Source organism: Phaethon aethereus (assembly GCF_964289735.1).
Source record: "Phaethon aethereus genome assembly, chromosome: 2".
Lineage (NCBI taxonomy): Eukaryota > Metazoa > Chordata > Aves > Phaethontiformes > Phaethontidae > Phaethon > Phaethon aethereus.
The window spans coordinates 46671752-46693106 of NC_138582.1; the positions used below are offsets into that span (position 1 = coordinate 46671752).

Consider the following 21355-nt stretch of genomic DNA (forward strand, 5'->3'; position numbering starts at 1 on the left):
ATTTCAGTCAGGCTTAGAGATGTATTCAGACTAAATAAATTGTAGCATTAAAATTTGATGAATACCTTTCTGTGATTTGCACCAGAGGAACAGCAACAGTAAAAGTTGGCTTTACTTAAAATAATCAGTTCAGCTCACTAAGTTTCTAAGACTTAACTTACATCCTCCAGAATTCTCCCTAGTCACATGCACATGTAATTTCTTCCAAATTTTTCAAACAAACAGAAAAATAATTGTGTCAATTCCCTTCCTAAGCCTCCAGTGTTACACAGAGATTGTACTATCCAGGACATTTGAAGCTCAGTGAATGTGTAGGGTTTAAAGCTCAGCATAACTACACAGAACCTTTTTTCTCAGTAAAATGGCCTCCCTCCCTCCTTAGACTCAGTTTTCCAGTAAAGTGGGAAATTACTGTTATTACTAAGCCAGCCTGCAATACACACAACATGATTATTTCTCTTTCACTCACAACGTCTACCTAAATCCACTGCAGATTTGAAGAAGCATTCAGTAAAGTCCTACTGAAGAAAATTATCTCTTCTCTCTGCATCCCAGTCCTGGCCAGTATGAAGGATTCTTTCTAAATTAGTCATAGGAGGTGTTGTTGCCTGCTATTCTACGAAACAAAAATTCAAAATAGGGAAGAGAAAATAATTGACCACCTATCTATACACATTCATTGTTAGCAACTTGCAGCAAGCTAAAAAGGTTGTATATATTCCACAACATCTTGTTAAATACTACTTCAGACCGACACTGCAGCCTTGCATCCTGCATCCTCCATACTTGATTCTCTGTCTAGTAGAAGAAAAAGTGTATGCATGTAGAAATTCTGGTTTTATCAGCTCAGGAGATACTGTACTGGAGAAACTTCTGGCAACAGCGACCACTTTTCCATTGTTTTAAATTTTCCCTCCCTCTGGTGTGGACATGTAGTTATAACCTCAGACAAGAGGAAGGAACAAAAAATATGTCAAATAATGGTGTTGAAGTCTTAATTGCTCAGACCTCTGTCAGACTCTAAAACCAATCATTGTAATGCAAATTTTCTTTGTCATTTTTCCTTAAGCAGGCAAGGCTGAGCCTGGAATAAAGGTAGCTGCCCACCTGCGGAGCTAGAAGAGGCAGAGGAAGCTCTGATCACCGTCATCTGTTTGAAGCTTACTGACCTGGATGTTGGTTATTACTGGTGGGAGATCACCCACACCTCCTTTCAAAATGTCACATGATACAGTTCTAAAGATTTTTTCTTACTCCAGTTTTTATGCATGAGGGTTTTTTTGGACAGTTTTAGTCATATGAAAGATAGGGCAACTGAAACTAGTAACTTTTGTTGACAAATGCTGTTTTTGTGTTTGGCTCCAAGTATTATAAGAAAATTACTGTTTTGTTTTTCTAAGCAGAGAGACTCTATAAAAATTAGACCAATTATTGCACTTCAGCATCCTCAGAGTTAGAAAATGTAGGGGACTTTTTTTCCATACTAAAAGGCAACATTTTTTCCAGTAACGAAAATGGGCCTGTTTGTTTTAACTTTAAGGTCTAGTGGCACAATATGGCTCATGTCTATGAGGATAAACTATCTTCCCAACTGAAAGAGGGTGATTTTATACATGTTGACTATTGGAAGCAGTCCATGTAAAGCTCTGAGCTGTGTTCATGGGCTGTCAGAGAATACTAGTTGGTGTAAGCCAAAACCATGCCAGGAATCATGCTAGCAATTAAACAATATGGACAATAATGTGCCAATGTTAATTTACACTTTTAAACTTTTCTTTTTGACAGAATAGCATAGCTGGAGCCAAAATGCTACTTCATACAAAATGCATTCAACACTAACTTCTGCAACTATACAAGACTTTAAGCATGAAAAGATAAATTTTTAAACTAAAAGCTAGATGATTCATATATTAATTAAAGTTTTTCTAACCTTTTTATTTTTTTTATTGTTTCAATTTGAAACACAGAGAAAATGTGTTAAAAATATCACAGAATTAATGAAGACAAAGAGAATCATCTAAGTATGTACATAAGTATGAGCAGGAGAGGTGCACATGCTTGCTGTAGAGATTTTTTGATCGAGTCAAACTTTGAAAAGTCAAACTGAATCTCATCACATCTGTGATGCTGTTCATAATTTAAAAAGAATGATCAAAACAGAGGCAGAAAAATGGCACTGTACAGAGTCCTGATAGCCAGGAGTCAGACTGTAACTGCAAACCTTTATTTCTTTAATGAACTATCAATTTTATTGCCTATTTCCACAAGAACGCTACACCCAGAAGTCATACGCTTAACAGCTTCTTGTGTCAAATCTCTGCACCTCAAACTTGAAAGAGAGTTTTTTTACTGAAATACCACACTGCACATCAATTTCTACATATAACTCCATGGTTATTCCTTCACACACAGAGGTCTATTACAGAGGGTTCTAAAGGGGCTTCAGAAATTAGAAAATAATTCCTTCTGAAGAGTGTAAAACAAATAGTTCTGCTTTAAATTCAATCACACTTTTACCATTAACTTCAGTAAAATGAAGTACAGCAAAGCACAAGAGGGGTTCTTTTTGTTCTTTCAGACCTTCAAAGAGTGGATTATAAGAAATTTTGTAAAGGGCTTAACCTCAGATCTTGTGTAAAAATCAATCTCATAAGCAGATTTTTTAAGCAGTTAGTTAACTGAATCTCTGTTTTTTACAAATATAGTTGGAGCACCCAGGTTATAACACAAAAGAAGAGAGTTCACCTCATAGGCAAGTCACCAAACGATAACTAGACACTTTCATTTTGGAATTATTAACATTTTGATCTTCTGCTCTTCAGGAAAAAAAAAATTCCAAGGGTCCAGAATACTTAAGGTGGGATAGACATTTCAAAAATTTACTCAAGGGAAAGTTAAAAGGTGACTTGATCACGTGAGATTTCTGATAGCAAATGGGTGTTTAAGTTAGCAGAAAAAAGGCATGATAATGCCCTAGAGATGAATGCCAAAACTAGACAAATTCACATCAAAGCACAAGCAACTATTTTAAAGTGAGGGTCATTAATCACCTTATTACTATAACTCGCACCTCAGATAAACTGCATTCTCTGATATACACCAATGCCAGAAAGTAGCAAGACAAAGGAACTACTGTGGGATGTGGGGTTGTGGGAGATGGAGTTACTGAAACAAGGAGGAAAGACCTCAGTCCTCCTCACTCCTACAGGGTGACGTGCAGACCTCTCCTTTAAGGCGCTATTACAAAATAATTACTTTTCTATTTAAAACTAATAATAAATGTAAGTCCTTTATTAAAGTTCAGGAATCATACAAAACAAAATAACAAACTGTTACTGATCTGCAAAAGGAAGCATATCACGAATGAATAGTAGCTTTTAAAAGAAAAAAATGGCACTTTTCAGAATATTCGGAACTGACATTGACACGTCACAGCCTACCTAAAAAGTCCATTTCAGTGAGTCTTCATAAAGTTTGTCTGTCAAACTACAAAAAATATTCTTTTAAGTTCCAGCTCTAAGTTGTTTCTTACTACTAGCTTAATATGATAACAGCAGATTATATTGATTATTTGTTTTAGATTGTGTTGACTATCTAATTGCTTGTCAACCTTTCTTTTTGGGAATGTAGGATTACTAATAAAGGGATGTAGCAAAAGTGGTCGCACATTAATCAATTTTTAAAAATAAATATTTTTTTAAAATAAATTATATGGCTTGATACACATCGACAGAATATCCCAGACCATAGAAATCTACTTGCCATTTTCATTATCCTATCTATACTGTCCAAGTAAGCTTGAGTTTCCTTTAATGAAACAGATTTCTTTCTTATTTAATAACAGTTGTTGAAGGAATTCCATCACCTGATTGTCAGTTATTCCAGAAATCAAAAAGAAATCATGTATTCATGCCTGTATTTATGTAGCTTCACCTTTCCACTATTTAGATGAACTTTGACCAAAACATCTATGCAATGAAATAAACATACAAAATATGTTTAAATAAGATAATTTAATTTAAAGACTTTATATGTAAATTGTATTGCAGTTGCTTTTAATACACTTAATACAGTTTTTAATTGTTTTTTTCCAATTGAAACAGAATCTTATTGAAAAAGAAAATCTCTTCTAGGCTGAATTTGTAACCTGTTTTGGCACTTTTAAACACTTTTGCAACTTCCAAGAATTTTCTTCAGAACAATGGATATCATGCTCTAAAAATTTAAGAATATCTAGCTCCACTAATTTAAGCAAGACCATTGCACATTCACTATTTAATTTATATTTTTCAATGATATTTTATTTTATACAATGTACCTCTTACTTAAATAATGTGATCTTAAGCTTGTCAGCAATTTTAATTCTAAAAGATAAAACACTGCAATAGATAACTAAAAAATCAATTTTAGTGACTCTTGGTGAGATTTGCTCTCCAAACCTCAAAAGTCCTTACTGTAAGCAATTATTTCTTAGCACCAGCTAAATAAAACCTTATTCACTCACCTACTTGATTTTACATAGCCATGCATTACTTCATCATTAGTCAGTGAACTGTAACCTATAATGATTTTGGAGGAAAATAACTTGTGTGCTGTTGACTAAACTCATGAGAAACTTTGGCCACAAAATAACAACTAGTTTTCCTTGAATAGGGGTCTTCAGTGGGTCAGCAAGATAACAGCAAGTGTACCAAGACATATTTTAAGAACTAGTGTTTCTATTCAGCAATATTCTTATCAATGGCAACACAAATGCACATTAATCCCTCTTCTGAGTCACTGTTCACAGGCAAGTCTATACTTTCACTTTATATGCATAACTTAAGCCTTTTTGCATTCATGATAAGTACACTTCACTTTTTCCATTGCTATTTTGAGACTGAGGACTGTTGTGTTTAGAAGATAAAATTAATGTTGTGTTGTCTACACTGAGATTCAAAGCTAAGGTAAGGTTTTCAAAATCATAGATTATGATGACAAAGATGATTAACCCTTCCTCCCTCTTCCTCATCTCTCCCTCCCTCAAAAAGGGTCACTTACTTACACTTAAATATGTTCTTAAATCTAACTGAAGAAAGAAAAAATATGGTAACGTGACAAATTGCTGCCTTCCCTTGATCTACATCAAAATAAACAGTATGAGAAGGGAATAACACTTTCTGTCCTGTTAATGAATTGCAGTGAATTAATGTGATGTTCTTTGTAGGAGAATTGATGATGAACTTATTGGCTGTTCCATGTGCCTGCCACTGTAATTAAGTATTCATTAATAACAACTTAAATTAGAGTGCTATTGAACAAAAGTACAGTCTGTGCAGTTACAAAGACTTTTCAACTTTCATATCAAATTTTATTACATTGACTCTTAAGGGAATGATCTTTCCATTGTCTTCCATTCCACAGGGCAGTGTAGTTGCTGGTTGCGTACTGTGACAGTATCTAACATCCTAGAGTATGGTTGCTCTCTTGTTTTTAGTCCTCTAAAACATAGTTTTTCCTCATTAAAAATAGCATTAACAATACACAGAGAAAATTTTTGTGTAAATTGGAATAATAGACAAAAAAATCATTCTACCTTTATACTTAATCCAAATCCTCCTACAGTCTGTCTTCTAATTGTCACTGTTCTTTCCTGGAAAAAAAGTAAATCAATTTTTGTTAGATTTAATGTTTTCTGCCATAACATTCATATTCACACTTCAATAAGTTGTTTCTGTGCTTCCATCCTACACTAATTTTTCGTGTTTTAATAAACTTGTGAGTTCCTGAATGTGAAAAAACATGAAACCTATGCTTCAGAGGAAAAAGACAAAGTCAGGAAGAAAAGCGGAGGTCCTGTCTCAGACAAAAGTTCATTTGTTCAGTTCATGCCATTCTAGCAAGTACTGAAATGCAATAAGAACAGAACTGTAGGGTTTAAAAGTTAGTGCACAACATATGCATTTCAGAGGTCTTAACTTCAACTAGTCCTAAATTTGTCCCATATGCAGATTGAGCACTACATGCTGAAGTACATAAACTGCACTCTTGTAGCACATTTTCCAAATTAGTTTCATTCAAATAGAATACAGCTTGTGTACTCCAAGAACACTCAGTGTTGTGAACCAAAGCATGATAAGTGCACATAATCCAGAAATTAATTTCAAAGCACAGCCCTAAACCAAATTAGAAAAATAATAGAAACACAGCTACTGTTGACCTCAGAGCTGTGGTTTAAAAATCATCACCAGTGTTTTAAAGGGTCTTGTTACAGACAGAATTATTTAAAGCAGACATTTTTTTTCTTTTTATTGCTCGTCTTAAAATTTGTTCTGTAAAAACTGTAGGCTAGTATCTTTCTTAGATATGAATATTGACAAAAAAGACTTTTTTTTTTCCTTAGTCTGTCTTGTTGACTTTATACCCAAAGATCATTTAGAATTAGTCAATTTGGTTACTGGTAAAAAATTCTTAGTAGCAGATATACTATATGTCCAGATACAAATATATGAAATATATAGATTTTTTAATGCTCCCTACATGTGGTCTAGATTTTATATTAATGTCATCATATATATTGCATAGCATAAGTCTGCATATGTCTTTTATCTGTATATGTCCATACATTTCAGCAGAATCAGCACAGATCACCAGTGTCAGCCAGATTTGAATAAGTTTCTCATCAGAAACATACCAGTGACAGAGAGGACGAAATATCTACAGAGCCATTTTTCCCTCCTTAGTTCATATACAGAAAGCAAAAGAAAGGATGAAGGGCTACCACGTAAGATTTTTGGAAAACTGATATTGCTGAAATTGGAGGAAAATCCAGTTGCTTTCTTTTTCATATTTGTGACAAATATGAATTGTGTAACTGCAGAAAGAGCAAGCATAAACCAGCCCAATGTTTTGGATGGCAAGACAAAATGGATTGCCTAAAATGAGACTTTCCATTTATTTATTTACATTAATGCTTGATTTTAAGAGTTACAGAATTTTGCTGTTAAATGGCCAAACATTTAAATTTTATTTTGTTTTAACATCTGAAATGTGTGAAAAAAAATACTTTTACATTTGTAACCCACAAATGAATGTGTAGAATGGCAATAGAGGAATATGCCTATCCTGTTTCATCCATGTGTTTCTACACTGTTCAAAGGGACCAGAATAACCTTCTTGGCTCTCAGGTCACACCTTCTAGGAAGGAACTTTCATAATGAACTTCCCAGAAACTGGGTTCACTCCACAAAGTTATTTCACTTCAGGGCACAAACTGGTCTTAGAAAACCTTTTGTCTGCCAGGACGTTTCAGCCACAGGTAACACTGCAGACAGTATATTCGGGATAAACTAATATAGGCCACTGTCTGACGTGTGGTCTAAGCTGAGTTTACAGAAACGAACATGGAGCATTCAGCTGTGGCTCCACTGATAGCTGTAGTCTTCCTGTTAACTCCACCTCATTTCCAGCTCCAGCTTCTGTTGAACATCTAGTTAAGAACAGAAGTTTGACTTGTACATTCTAGTCAACATATTCTAGTATTTTTGTTATACATGATCAAATCAAATAAAAAAGAATTATGTTACCTAAGAAGATGTTGAAAAATAGCAACCTTTTAATAAACTGGCTTGATAATATTACATTAACTATGAATGGAATAAAGAATATCACACTTTACAATTAAATTTCAAATGAAGTCATATGCTCAGTGAAAAACATGAATCTTCATTAAAATTTGTAGTTCATGATATGTCAGTATTCATTGTAAAGTTTACATAGTGGCATCCAAATGTATTCTAAGCTGGAGCTATGCTTTTAAAAAGCCTTATAGAAAGCTGTCCTGCAGAATATTTCTATTCTTGTTATCTTTTTTAGCACAACACACACACAATTACCCATGTAAAACTGTCAATAAAAATATCCTTTCCGGTTTTCACTTAAGCAAAGGCAGTCAAGCCAGCCCTGAAAACAGCTGATTTAGGGTCTTTTGTGAGTTTACCAATGCTGCCTGACAAGAAACTAGAAACATTTTACACTGGAGTTCAGCAATGATTTTTAAGAGAAAGAAATACATGCTTCAGTAATACTTTGCTAGCATAGCAGACTACTAAATAGACAAAACCGTGTAAAAGAAAGCAGAGAGAACAGAAAAATTTCAAGCAACTCTAATTTTCCAGAAGAACGTTGTCCTGGTTTCAGCTGGGATAGAGTTAATTTTCTTCATAGAAGCAAGTATGAGACTATCTTTTGGATTTGGGATGAGAAAATGTTGATAATGTACTGATGTTTTGTGGTGTTGTTAAGCAGTTGAGGACTGTCCAGCTTCTCGTGCTGGCATGCTAGCAAGAAGGCTGGGGGTGCACGGGAAGCTGAGAGGGGACACAGCCAGGACAGCTGACCCAGGCTCGCCAAAGGGATACTCCGTATCATATGATGTCATGTACAGTACACAAAGCCAGGGTGAAGAAGAAGGAAGGGGTGAGGCGACATTCAGAGTTCTTCCCAAGATGTCATTACGTGTGATGCAGCCCTGCTTCCCTGGAGATGGCTGAACGCCTGCCTGACCATGGGAAGTGGTGAATGAATTCCTTGTTTTGCTTTGCTTCTGTGTGCGGCTTTTGCTTTCCATATTAAACTGTCTTTATCTCAACGCATGAGTTTTCTCACTTTTACTCTTCCGGTTCTCTCCCCTGTCCCACTGTGAGGGAGTGAGTGAGCGGTTGCATGGGGCTTAGTTGCCGGCTGGGGTTAAACCACAACAAACGTAATTTATCAGAGAGTTTCATCTGGTATTTTTTCTAGGTTCTTTTCTATCTCCATTGAGAGTAGATATTAAATATTTCAGGTCTGGACTCTTACTGAACTGAACTGGCCTTTAAAAACATACTGCAAACTAGATCCACCCAAGTGATGTGTTATGTGTAATGAAGGCCTTGCATTGCATTTAACCTAGGCTAATTCAACATACTACTCAGTCTCAAAATAAAGAAATATTACTCTGGTGTATCTTAAGCATAACAACTTACATATTCTTCACAGTATGATAGCTAACAATTACAAGCATGCAAACAGTTAATGATCTTCAAAAATACAAATCAGAATTACATATCAGTTACATATTTCATTAGCAAACCATCAATAAGCCCCTAGTCTGCGACTGCAAACCTCACCTAAACAATCTAGTGAAACAGCTTTTCCAGAACTGTCAGAAGCATTGCACATTTCATACACCAGAATTTTGGCTTAGGATCAGACCCCAGCTCAGCTCTACTCCTCTTTTTTTCCAGAAGTTTAGAAGAAAAATAATAGGACTCATCTAACCACAGTTAAACTAAAACCACCTAAAACTGAGCCATTGGTCAAGGCAAGTTTTATCTTGTAACCAGTAAAGAAAAATAAATACATTCAATCCAGGCGAGTCAAAGCAGGTGCCTAAGTTAAGTCATAATCATCTTCATCATCTATGTCCTCCATTAAGTATAGAGAGGATGACAAATTTAACTTTGAATGGATGAATCCCTCACTTTAGACTTGCAAAGTAACTTCAATAAATATTTTGATGTTAGATACCAGCTTTGAAATATTTTGCCAGAAAACTCTTTTACCTGAGTAAGTTTTTCTTTGTGACTTCCATGTGACTTTTTGTATGTGACTTGCAACAAACAAACGCCAAAGTTCATTTTCAGTGCTGTCTTCAACCAGGGTGAACAGAATAAACCTTGTCGGCAATGCACTATATATTAATGTAAAATAATATCTTAATATAATGATTAATAAAATAAAGAAGTTTGACCAGCAAACTGAAGCAAATTATCTTGTTCTGATGCCTTTAATTAGCATTTCAAATGATCAATAACAATAATAAAATGCTTTTTATTGGTCTAATTGCTTTAAGTTCTTAAAATGTTTTACAATTATTCATTAATGAAATATGGCAATAACTGTGGAAGGCAATACATTTTGTACCAGTAAAGAAGTGCTCTAAGCATCCTGATTGAACGTTTATGCTGTTCCAGGTTAAAGATAATGCTGCTCCATTGATTCTGACTATCTGGTTAAAATAAAATCTAACTAAAAATCTCTGTAAGCTGTAGATTTGTCTATTAATATTTTCTTTAGTTTCGCTTTCGTCTCTGTTTGCAAAGGGTAGTATTCTATGATTGAATTTGCAACAGTTTTGAAAATTCCAAAAGCAACTTCATCTCCAAGCTTACAAAATAAAACTTGCTTCTCATGAAAAGCTGCTTAGTTTGATGCCAAGACTACACAAAATGTCCTGAGAGCTTGTAATTCCTTCATCACATTTATTATCTATGTTGCACCAGAGGGAAGGTTAGAGCTCCCAGGATCCTTAAATGCAAGAGTCAGAGCAGTGTTTTAGTAGCTGCTTCCTGAACAGAAAAAAAGTAGTTATCATTTTATTGAAAAACTCAAAGCTGCTGCCAAGCTGTCAGCATTTTCCATGCTTTTAACTCAAAAAATTCCTCATCCACACATATGTTCATTGACTGGAAAGGAGAGCTAAGACTTTTGCCAAAAAAAATTCTTCCTCAGAGCTATGCAGTGAAACAGAAGCAATGTTTTTTAGGCTTTCATTAAAGAGATATTAAATTTTCTCCTTAAAATCCATATGATCTTCCTGAGATCACAGATGTCATCTTAAATGAGATTAGAAGTGTGGAAGGTCTGTGTGAGCACACAGCAACAGTAAATAGCCAGGAAAGGAAAACACAGAATCTTATGTAATCATTAACTACTTACATTTAGCCAAGAGTTAATGTTATTTTTAAAAGTTAAATCACAGGGAACAGTAAAGATTCAAATATCTCATACTGACTGGTATATGATGTAAAAGAAAGTTTATAATTGCTTAACTGACTCTTAACAATAATAATTAATTAGTAATACTTTCAAATTATTTATTCTATATAGTATAGACCAGTAAGTTAATGTGATCTAATAATCTGTCTCTCTGAAAGTCGTCAAATAACAGTTGAACAAAAGGATGAAAAAACTTCAAAAGTCTTCATAAAACTGAATTAACAGCATGTAAAACTTCAATTTTCCATTACTCAACCATTTTACTAGGATGTAAATATTACATTTTCAGTTTGGGACACTGGTGTGTCTGGTTATTCATCTTACAAGAGTAAAGGTATGAAGAATTAATTCGTCTAGATCCAGAAAGAAAACAAGTTCTCTCTTTTCACACATCATGATGTTCACAGACATCAAGTTACTGTATGTATGGAGGAACATGGAAAAAAGCTGAATGGGTGCAGAGCAAAAGAGTAGGTGGGAAAAGAGGGAGAGACATAAAGAGGAATTTACAATAGCACAGTGGCATGGAAAAATGTACAGAAAAAAAAGAGGAAAATGTTAGAATATATTTTTTAAATATAATAATGAAATATAAAGATATAATCAATACATTGGCAGCAAATTCATAGATCAGCCTGTTAACATCTGATGCCATAATATCTTCAAGGCAATGCTCTCGTGTAGTTTATCAGCTATTAGTAATCCCACTACATTTTGAAATAAGAAAATGTCATGAGATTGTTTTTTTTCATTGAATTATTTCATACATTTTAAATAAGGGAGAATTTAGTTCCTGTTTTTGGTAATGCTTTGCTCTTCCTTACTGGCATTTCTTTGGATTAATTGACATGAGCAGTCAAACTTTACACCCATTCTGCGTGTAAAGGACATAGGACACAGGTCAGTCACGTTTCCAGTTTGAATTAATAGTGTTAACAAAGTTTGCCAGCAGAACTGCTCATCTGCTAACAACTTCCACCATGTGACGTTCGAAGCTTGTCTCCGTATTTCAGTTCCTCATGCAACTGGAGAAGGTGGGCAGTGAGGGATGGCAGTAGAATGCCTGGACAGTTGGAAATCCCCCTTCCTCAGCAGCCATGCTACAGACTGAGGACGGTACACACAGCTGTGTTGTGTAGACTGTTAACACTGACTGGAACAAGCAAGAGCACCCCATCCTTCGCTTGTTCTCACTTCAAAATGTTCCCAGTCCTATGGCATATACCTAAAAGCAGAAACATTCACCTAAATATCTACTTATAAAAATTCTACTCCTAGGACTGATTTATTTCAAAAGTACTGCATTCCTTAATACAGAAATAAAAGAGGAAAAAAGCCTACAAACCCAAAGTCAGTACGAGTCTGAATTCTCACTAGGCTTGGTAACAAACACTCTCTGTAGTTCCATGAGAGCTGTAGTTTCTAGCTACTGCCTCACATCATACACTGACGCTGATCAATGCTTTGAGTTCTCCAAGTGTTTTCTGGTTTGCAATATTATTCTTTTTTGTGGAGGAAAAATGTTCTTCCAATGAGAAAAATCTATTCTGCTCTTTCAAATTTCACTTTACAAATGGCAGTCCTGTGTTTGAACCTCAGTAGATTGCCATGCTTTTTGTTTTTAATTAGCTGCAGAAAAATAAGCTGGCTTAGGTTGCTCCTAAATAATCATATTCATATCTGTCAGTTCTAAATTGTCACTAAAAAGCCCTCTGGATTGGCAGGGAAGAAAAAAGTTACCACCATCTGATAGGTATTTGATGACTTCTGTGAAAAAATGGATTCACTCCACTGAATAGCTGACAGATACCAACATGATAAAAAAAAAAAAATCACCATTCCTACTGGTAGGTTTGTGAAGGTAACAAGAATGGAAATTGTTTGAAAGGTTACCTATCTGTTCACATATTTGCAATTCTCTCCAGGAAAGGGAGTTTCACTTTGGCACCGTTTATACTATTCAATCACACATCAGAATCAAAATAGTAAATAAAACAGAAATAAAAACAATACAGAAAAGAAATCAAAACAATGTGTTCACTATTTCAAGCTTTTCACTTTTTTCTTCATTTATTTTTCTACTCATTAACGTTGCTAGTATTAATCACACTTGGTTTACCTACACCAAAATACATGGAAAGAAAATTTAAACTCCAAAAAAAAATGACCCAATGTAACAGATTTAGAATTCACTCTCAGGAAGTCTCCAAAACTTTAAAACGTGCAAGCAGGGGGAAGGTAATAACTTCATCTGGCTGCTCAGGCAAGTCACACTTAAGTGGTATGTTTTGAATTAAAACTTAAAAATTAATAATACCTTTATCATTTAAATTTAAAAAAAACAAGAAAATCATGCTATTATGCAAAGTTTATAAGTTGAAATCTCTAATGCAACTTATTTTTTGTAATAGTATATGGGCTTTGTATAGAGTTATAAATCTTTCAACACAGTTGATTTCTCAATAGTGAAAGGACAACTTTAAAAGTGAGATATAGTATGTTCTTCTCTTTACAAGAAAAAGAAGAATTATTGTGATTAATAATGCCAGAAATCAGGTCTGGCTACAGTTCAACAAATTAAGTCAGTGTTACTTTCTGACCTTGGAAAAGGTGTTTATTGATGGAGGTTTCTTTATCTGTCAAAAAACCAATTACTGTACATAGGTTATATTCAGATACATTTTTATCAACCTCAGTTAAATCCTTGGACAAATGCCATGCTACTCTGAGAGCTGTTGCTCTATAAATTCACAAAAATGTGCATTCACTTTTTATTAGTATTGAAATTATGAATGATCTTCACATCAATCTCCAAAAAAAATCCTTAATTAAAAAAATGCTAAAAGAAATTATTAATGTTTAATTAAATAATGGATTACTACACAGCAGCATAGAATTACATTACTTGAAAGAAATGAGAATCATCTGTATGTTGTCATCAGGTGAGTTAGAAGTATTTTGGAAAATCCATGACTCTCTAACAGAACATGTAAGAAAATTATGTAAAAATGCAAACTGTCCTGGTAGCTGAACTTAGCAATTTGCCAGCTGCTCACAGTTTATTTTCAATCTTTCAGAAAAACAGTAGCTGATTCAAATAATCCATCTTGTCAGATGGTACATTGTCATAACCTTGGTTTATGGATCTCACATGCGCATACACTCAATTAGAAAAAATTCTGAATATGATTAGCAAGCAAATAAAATTTATTGAAGAAAAGAAGGAAAAAAACATGACTCCCCAGACAGACAAACTACTTTTCTTGATAAAATACAATAAACCTTTTACTTCAACTTCAGATGTGCATGAAAGGTGATAGAAATTGTGAGGATTAACGCTAAAATAAAAATTTTCATTCTGGAATTGCAAAGATTAAAACTTTTCATAGAAATAAATCTACTGAAAAGTCATATCTCAGATCAGATACACAGTATCTTAGGCTATCTCCCCTCCCATCATAATTTTCAGCAAGGACAGTATTAGGCTATCCTTGTTAGTCCAGGCTATTGACCTCTAAGTCTAAAAAGACTAAGAGTTGCCTTATTGCACATTGTCATCCGGAACATCATATAGCAAACTTTTGTGAGTATAATTTCATGTAATTCAATAAATATATTTAAACGGAAACATAAAATAAAAATCTTACATACTTCTGCCATCAATACTGATGAAGGTCCTACATGGTTTAATTCAGCTGTTTTCAGGGCATTTCTTTTTCAGATGAAAAAAGTGAATATCCTAAATATTCTGTACCACAGGTAACTGTCATGGAGATTTATTTATTTATTATAATTCTAAGAAAGCTGTTTGTTGGCATTACCACAATTATGAAAAAAAATACTTTGTGAGGGTCCAGTACTTTAGGGGAGAATAAAGTGTACCTGACCTAACAGTCACCAGTCTTACCTTCCAACTTTCCCACAGAGAGGCTGATGGATATCTTCAGCACACAAGCTACTCCAACTCAGGCATACACTTCCCATACTATAAAGCCTCTCTACAGTCAAGGATTTAATTTGATTTAGTAAAGACACTGCTTTCTAGGCTTTGAGTTTCACCAAATGTTCTCATCTTACTTTTGGCTATTCACAATTGAGTTGAAATCTACATCAGATATCCACCAGCAACATGACAGAGAACCCACTATGTTTCAGTCTCTTGGAAAGCAAGTCTATCTTGTTGCAGAGAGAAAAAAATCTCTGTAATATTTATTGAGGCAACTGGTGTTCAAATTTAAATCTAATCCTTGATTGTTTGAATGATCTTTGATGCTTTATGGAATTGCTACAGGTACAATTGCTGCAGGATCCTCACTAACACTATAATTTTGTTCAGCCTAGTAAAGAAATAGATGCTTTCTTTTTTAGTGTTTAATACTCTTTATGTTGCTTATAATTTTTTATGCATTTTATTTTTTTACTTCCACCTGTGTACAATGAAAGAAGAAACAAGGTTCCTTTGCATCTCTTTAGTTTTGGGAAACTAGAACTGTTTTCCACCAAAAAGGAAGTGTTCTAAATTAAGAACTAGGTCCTTATCCCATGTACTCACATTAAGCAGCACCTCATTCCTAAGGAGCCATTGATTTAATTTAGATTATTCCTCAGGATGCAGATCAGGATACCACTGGAACGTTAAGTGGCTGTTTAAAGTCTGTCCTACACAGAGGAGCATGCAAATTCAGACCCAACAAACAGAAGAGATACTGTTCTGAACCAGAAACATAGTAATAGCCTTTGTTCCTTAACACTGCAGAAGTGATTAAGTAAAACCTTATAATCAATTATGTGAAGATTAAAAAGAACTTTTACTGTAGCTACTTGCCTGTAGAATTTAACAATGCTATTGTTCCTCAGTTACAATGTTTATTTTTATTCTTTAGAGTTTATTCTATGTGGCATTCAATGTCAGTTGTTAATGAAAACACTTGCTCTTGCTCTGTAGAATGCATGTAAAAGATAAATAGATGTGGTCAGTCATGTAGAATGATAAAAACCCCAAAACATAATCAACCAAGGAAAGTAAAAGATAAAAAAACAACCAAACAAGAAACCAAATACATCAGAAATAAAAATTAGGAAAAAAATGCAAAAAAAGGAAGCCTGTGGGACTTGTCTGATCATGCTATACAATCAAAGCACATGATTCCAGATGATTTAAATGACCTGTGACAAAAGGACAGATAACTGTCTGTGAAATGCCAATCATCCTTAGTTGGAATTAACCTACTGATTCAAGACCTAATCTTAATCCCAGAGGAAATCAGGGTGAAGTGCTCAAAAGTCACTAGCCTAACAATGACACTTCCAAAAGAAAATAAACTCATCACCATGCTAACATAAATCAGTTAATGATTTATGCATTCAATATGCAAATAAGATAGGGGAAGTGTAATTGGTGAAGCAAATCATCCACTATTCTCTACAGTGCTGTTGCAAAACTGAAGAGGGCAAAACTGTAAGAGAAAACCTTGCTGAGAACTAGAAAAAAATTAAATATACATTTCATGGAGTTATTTAAATAACAGTTTCAGCAGAAATAACAGATATTACCGTACAATAATGAAAGTTATATTTTTGAGTGATAATATCTTTTAATAAATAATGCCAGAATGGTGTTGGTGGAGTAATGGTGCCACAGTGTGTGTTGCTAATTGAAGAACTATAGTCTGCATTTGAACTCTTAATTTCTGTCTGGGCTTCTAGACGTCCTGTATGCTGAGGAATAGTACAGTCTGATTGCTGAAAGGAGCATCTATATTCCATATACAGCACACAGACCTGTATTAGTAAATTGTATTTGTACAGCATGAAACTGTCAAAAGCTAATGTCAGATTTGGCATGCAAATAAACACAGTCTGTATGGAGACAGTGTAGGCAGTCTGTTTCTCTCGTTTCAGAGAAAAACTCAGAACCATTCACCTTGAGATGTTATTAACAGTGAGATGGATTCTCCTGTACATTTTCTATTAATCTTCTGCACTGTTAGCACCGCTAACATTCTACCAATTTGTTTCTGGTTTCTGTTTTGCATCTGTTTATTATACTTGTATTTAGAGATACAGGGATGTGGCAACAGCCGCAATTAATTAATAAAACAGACAGACATAGTAGCAGTCACATAATACTTGCACAGATATTACACTGCTATACCTCACAAGTTTTAATGTGAAATCCTGTGATAATTTTATTTAGCTCAAAGGGAGAGGAGAATGTTTATAGTAGTTTCCCATAAATCTTAAAATATCTCTATGTAACATAATTATATATAAAAATGGCTATAGAAATTAATTGTAAGTGGTTTCTCTTAGTTTTTTAGTTATCTTCTAGAATGAAATAAAAATTCAGCTTTACAATAGTTCCAAACCCTACAATATTATATTTTACATTTTACATATGTTCCAAACAATTGCCTACAAAGCTCAGTTTTTTGTCCACAAAATTCAGTATGATGCTTAAGTAAGAAATCTGACACATCATGTAATAACAGTAATTCATAAATCACATTATTATGCTGTTCCAGCTCAAGTCCATCTTTGTCAACACGATGTGCTGGTAAAACTAGTGACCCTCACAGCATGGACTGGCAACACGCATGAAGTCTGGTGTTGTGCTACCGTATGAAGCAACCAAAGCAACAGAGGATAGCAGATAATTCCTCTATCAGCAAAGCCCTGCCATAACAGTTAACCATCAACTGTCTTATCAGCTCCACAGACAATACTCAGAGATGTAAGTACATTGAGGTATCTGTATTCACTGCAAAAATCACTGCTTGTGTCATTCATATTGCATTCAGTGGCTCCAATATTCAAGGGTGAGTGCAGAGAAACAACACTGTAGTCATGCGTATAACATTCATTATCTTATTGCTGCTTCTTGGATGAGTATTGCTAAGATTTACTCTCAAAAGAAGATATATTAAAATACATTTAATGTTAACAGTATAAAATGAAATATCAGACTCTAGGAGTAAATGCATGCATATGTGTGTGTGCGTGCACACACACACAGATACACACGGAGTATTTCTGCTTTGTGTAAAGTACGTCTTAAAAGAAAAGATAAAAACTACTTACACCAGAATAGAAAGGCTCACCAGACACACAGATCACATCCTGCTCCTGGATCATCAAAATGTCTTTGGCTAAGTGCAGTCGCACTTTGAAAGGCTCCTGGTTACCATCCTGCAGCAAACAAATCCCTGTCTTTGTCTTCAAAGGAAGGAATAAAGAAAAAAAGTTTTCTCAGTTAGCACTCTGCATTGCTAGAAGCAGTATTTTGAAACAGAACAGTTGAGATATAGGTGCAGTTACCATCAATACATCAATGAATATCCAAATCCATTACTAGTGATCACTGTATTTATTTACCGTGCTCAGACTACAAGAGAATGATAGGTACAGTAGCAACTAGCACAGGTAGATTTTGCAGTAGTAAGGTGCTATTCTGCCCATGATGAATTTGTGAAACTCCTTTCAAATTGCTTCAGAGAAGCTGCGCTCTTACTTTCCATCTTCATATTAAATGATGACACCTCGCCTGGATGTGAAATAAAAGCTGATGTTTTATTTTTTACACCAAAATACATACAATAACACCTCCAATCTAACCAGGTGTAAGCACTGACAGCCTACATGAACCTGTTGTGGGCTTTTCCTGATCTGTGAGCATGACACTGATTATGCTTTTATGCTTATTTTCAAATGCGGATGCTGAAGTTAAGAATAAGAGAAAAGAGAACAAAGAATGCAGCTCACTAGTAACTTACTTCTTGTTCCACTTCTGTATTTTACATTTATGGTTAGAGATCAGGAATTCTGTAGAATTCTTCAATATACAATAAGTGACTTTCCAACAATTTAACTGTCTCTGTGGCAGTACCTATTTGTGTTACTCTTTCGGGCATTATATATAAGAGGTTTGAGCAGTGAAAAAGTCTGCATGTATAAGCACCTGCAGTATTTAATAATTTTTCACTGAAGGCTGTGTAGAAAATAGCACTTTTTATTACACTTCATAAATAGACAAAGGTCATGTTGATAGAGCATTTTTAGTATGAGAAATCTCCTTACAAACAATCTAAAAATTTAGCCTTACAACATGCAATTTACTAGTATTAGATACCTATACATATTTGCATAGATAGAGGTATATATGTATGCATGTATGTATCACGAAAGAAAATTCATATATAAAAATATTTAAAATCTTGTACTCATCAGTGTCAATAATAAAAACTTCCATCGTCTTCATTCAGGTCAGATTTCAATCCACTGTCTGAAAAAAGTTGGCTTGAGAGGAGAATAAGGAAACAAAACTCTTGCTGTGAACTTTAACTGCCAAGGCTGACCTGGCTGAATCTGAGGGCTTTTTCTCAGACAAGAGTTTAAAAGAGGGTTTGGAAGATCTCCCCATAATGTGCTCTGATAACTTACATCCATGGTGTGGAGAGAACAAACACAAGTATGGAACTGACAGGAGGCAACTGGCAGAAGAAAAGTTTCGATTGCTCTCAAGAGGTTTTAAAAGAGGTGGAAAGGTCGAGGACAACCTTTAAATAGCTCTATATAATATTCTCCACTGACAAACTGTTCTGTCACCTCTGCTCCGCTCAAACTTAGGAAATTGTTTTTCCCTGGACACGAGCAGCAAATCTGTATAACTCATCCATAACTTTTAAAGTGGCTCTGACATTGTTTTTATTCTTTTTAAACTAAGTAAGAGGAAGAAAAAATGAAGAGTTCTGTGCACTGAACTCACACTGAGGTCAGTGGAAGCTCTGGTCAGAAGACATCATACAGCCTTGTTTTAATATTTAGCTGGTTTTTTTTTAAACAGGATGAGATAGAAACTGATTGATGCAGACAAATCAAATAAATGGATCACGAAAGGCGTTAGGTTTTCTATACAACTAAAAAATTCTCTCTCATATCATACATAAAATGTTATGACATTAAAATAAAAAGAATGTAAAATAGTTAAATCCCCCTGCTCCTCTCCTTATAACTTCTGCTTTACAGACTAAAACGACTCCTCTTTCCATGGAGTTGTGAAGTAAGCAGTAAGTGACAAAGGAATTTGAATAAAGCAGTCTGTAAATAACTGTGGTCAAATAAAAGGGCCTACAAACATCTACCACTTACAAAATGTCTTTCTCCTGCACAAAGATTTGCAGATGTGCTTTTCCTCCTCCCTGGATAACTGTCAATGGAATAAATTCGGCCTCTGATAGTTGGATTATAGTAACTCTGCCTTACTTGACTACACATTTCTGATTTGGTCAATAACCCTATAAAATCTCCAAAGAGTCTTTCTGCAAAAGCTGAGGGTCTTCTTTGTGGGAATTAGAGGCACATAACCAGAGCAGACAAAATTAGCCATTAGAATAAAATTAAAAGTCAAGTTGGTTTCTAAATGCATGTGGGCTGAGCTTATTCAGTCTAAACAAGGAAACCAAGCTTGGGAACAATAAAACATTTTGGTCCTTGGTAAGACTGATCACACACACTCAGGGATTTTATTTACATCAGACACTCCAAAATGTAGTGAACCACTTTACTGTTGTTGGGCTTTACGAAAGCTGGTTTATGATACAGTTCAAATTACATCTTCAGTTACACTACATCCTTCCCTGTCCTACCTGAGAGCAGCATTAACAACCACATAAAGGAGAAGAATGTAGTTCAGGTTCATTAGATAAGCTCAAGAGAAGTCCCTGAGAACAAAGACTGGAATTTAATTATTTAATTATGTTTCATTTTTGTCTGCTGAAATTTCTTTTTTCTTCTCATGTCAATTACTGTGCACATCAACATTTTTCATCCACGTGGCCCCAGTAAAATTATTCTGGTTGGAGGTAGATAATGTCTCTAGCCTATACCCCTGCCATGTCTTAGATGTGAAGAGCTAGATGGTGTGCATGTGTGTGTGGATGAAGCATGGGAGTGCAGGGTTGTAGCTGATGTTAGCTTTTGTTCCCATTACCTATTTTTAAGACATACCATGAGAGGGCATGCTAAAATTTTCCCTTCAAGCCTTGTACACTTCACTGGCAGAGGGCTCTGCCCTGCCCCTGACTTACAGCAGTGACACAGCATACGTCATGTCAGCTACTGCAGCTGTCAGCATGAGCTCAGGCAAGGCATCCTCTCGTGCTCAAATGTATGATAAACTGCAAAACGTTACAGCAGATGTGAAAAGAGAAGCATAGTTCAGCTGATAACAGTTTGTTAAGCCAATATGCTTTGACTGTATGTTTGAGCCAAAATCACCAGGAATATTGCGCTGCTTTACATTACCATCCTACTTCCTTCACCCTATTTATAGAGTTTGGCACCTGTTGTAAAGAGGGCAAGAAATCTGAGAGTTTGAAGTTGCACATATTTATGAAGTGGATGAGGTAGGCTAAGGAATGGATATGGAAGCAATATACAGTCGTGAAAGAATGAGTTTCCATATGGTAGAGGAGTCAGTGACCTGGAGCAAAAGCAGTGATGAAGGAAGGTAGCTGTACCTAAGTGACAGATGCAGTGCATGTTGCACCTGCACAGT

At 35.0% G+C, this 21355-nt stretch overlaps 1 protein-coding gene across 1 annotated transcript in view; it reads right to left on the reverse strand.

Moving 5' to 3' along the window:
* SNTG1 (syntrophin gamma 1) overlaps nt 1-19245 on the reverse strand; it is a gene marked incomplete at both ends in the record, with an annotated part of 164040 nt that extends 144795 nt beyond the window's left edge. Inside the window, 3 exons of the mRNA XM_081996425.1 lie at nt 5576-5632; nt 17881-18015; nt 19240-19245. Of these exons, the coding sequence (XP_081852551.1) occupies nt 5576-5632; nt 17881-18015; nt 19240-19245 (198 nt within the window). The remainder of the gene's footprint in view (nt 1-5575; nt 5633-17880; nt 18016-19239) is intronic.
* Between the last annotated feature and the right edge of the window lie 2110 nt (nt 19246-21355).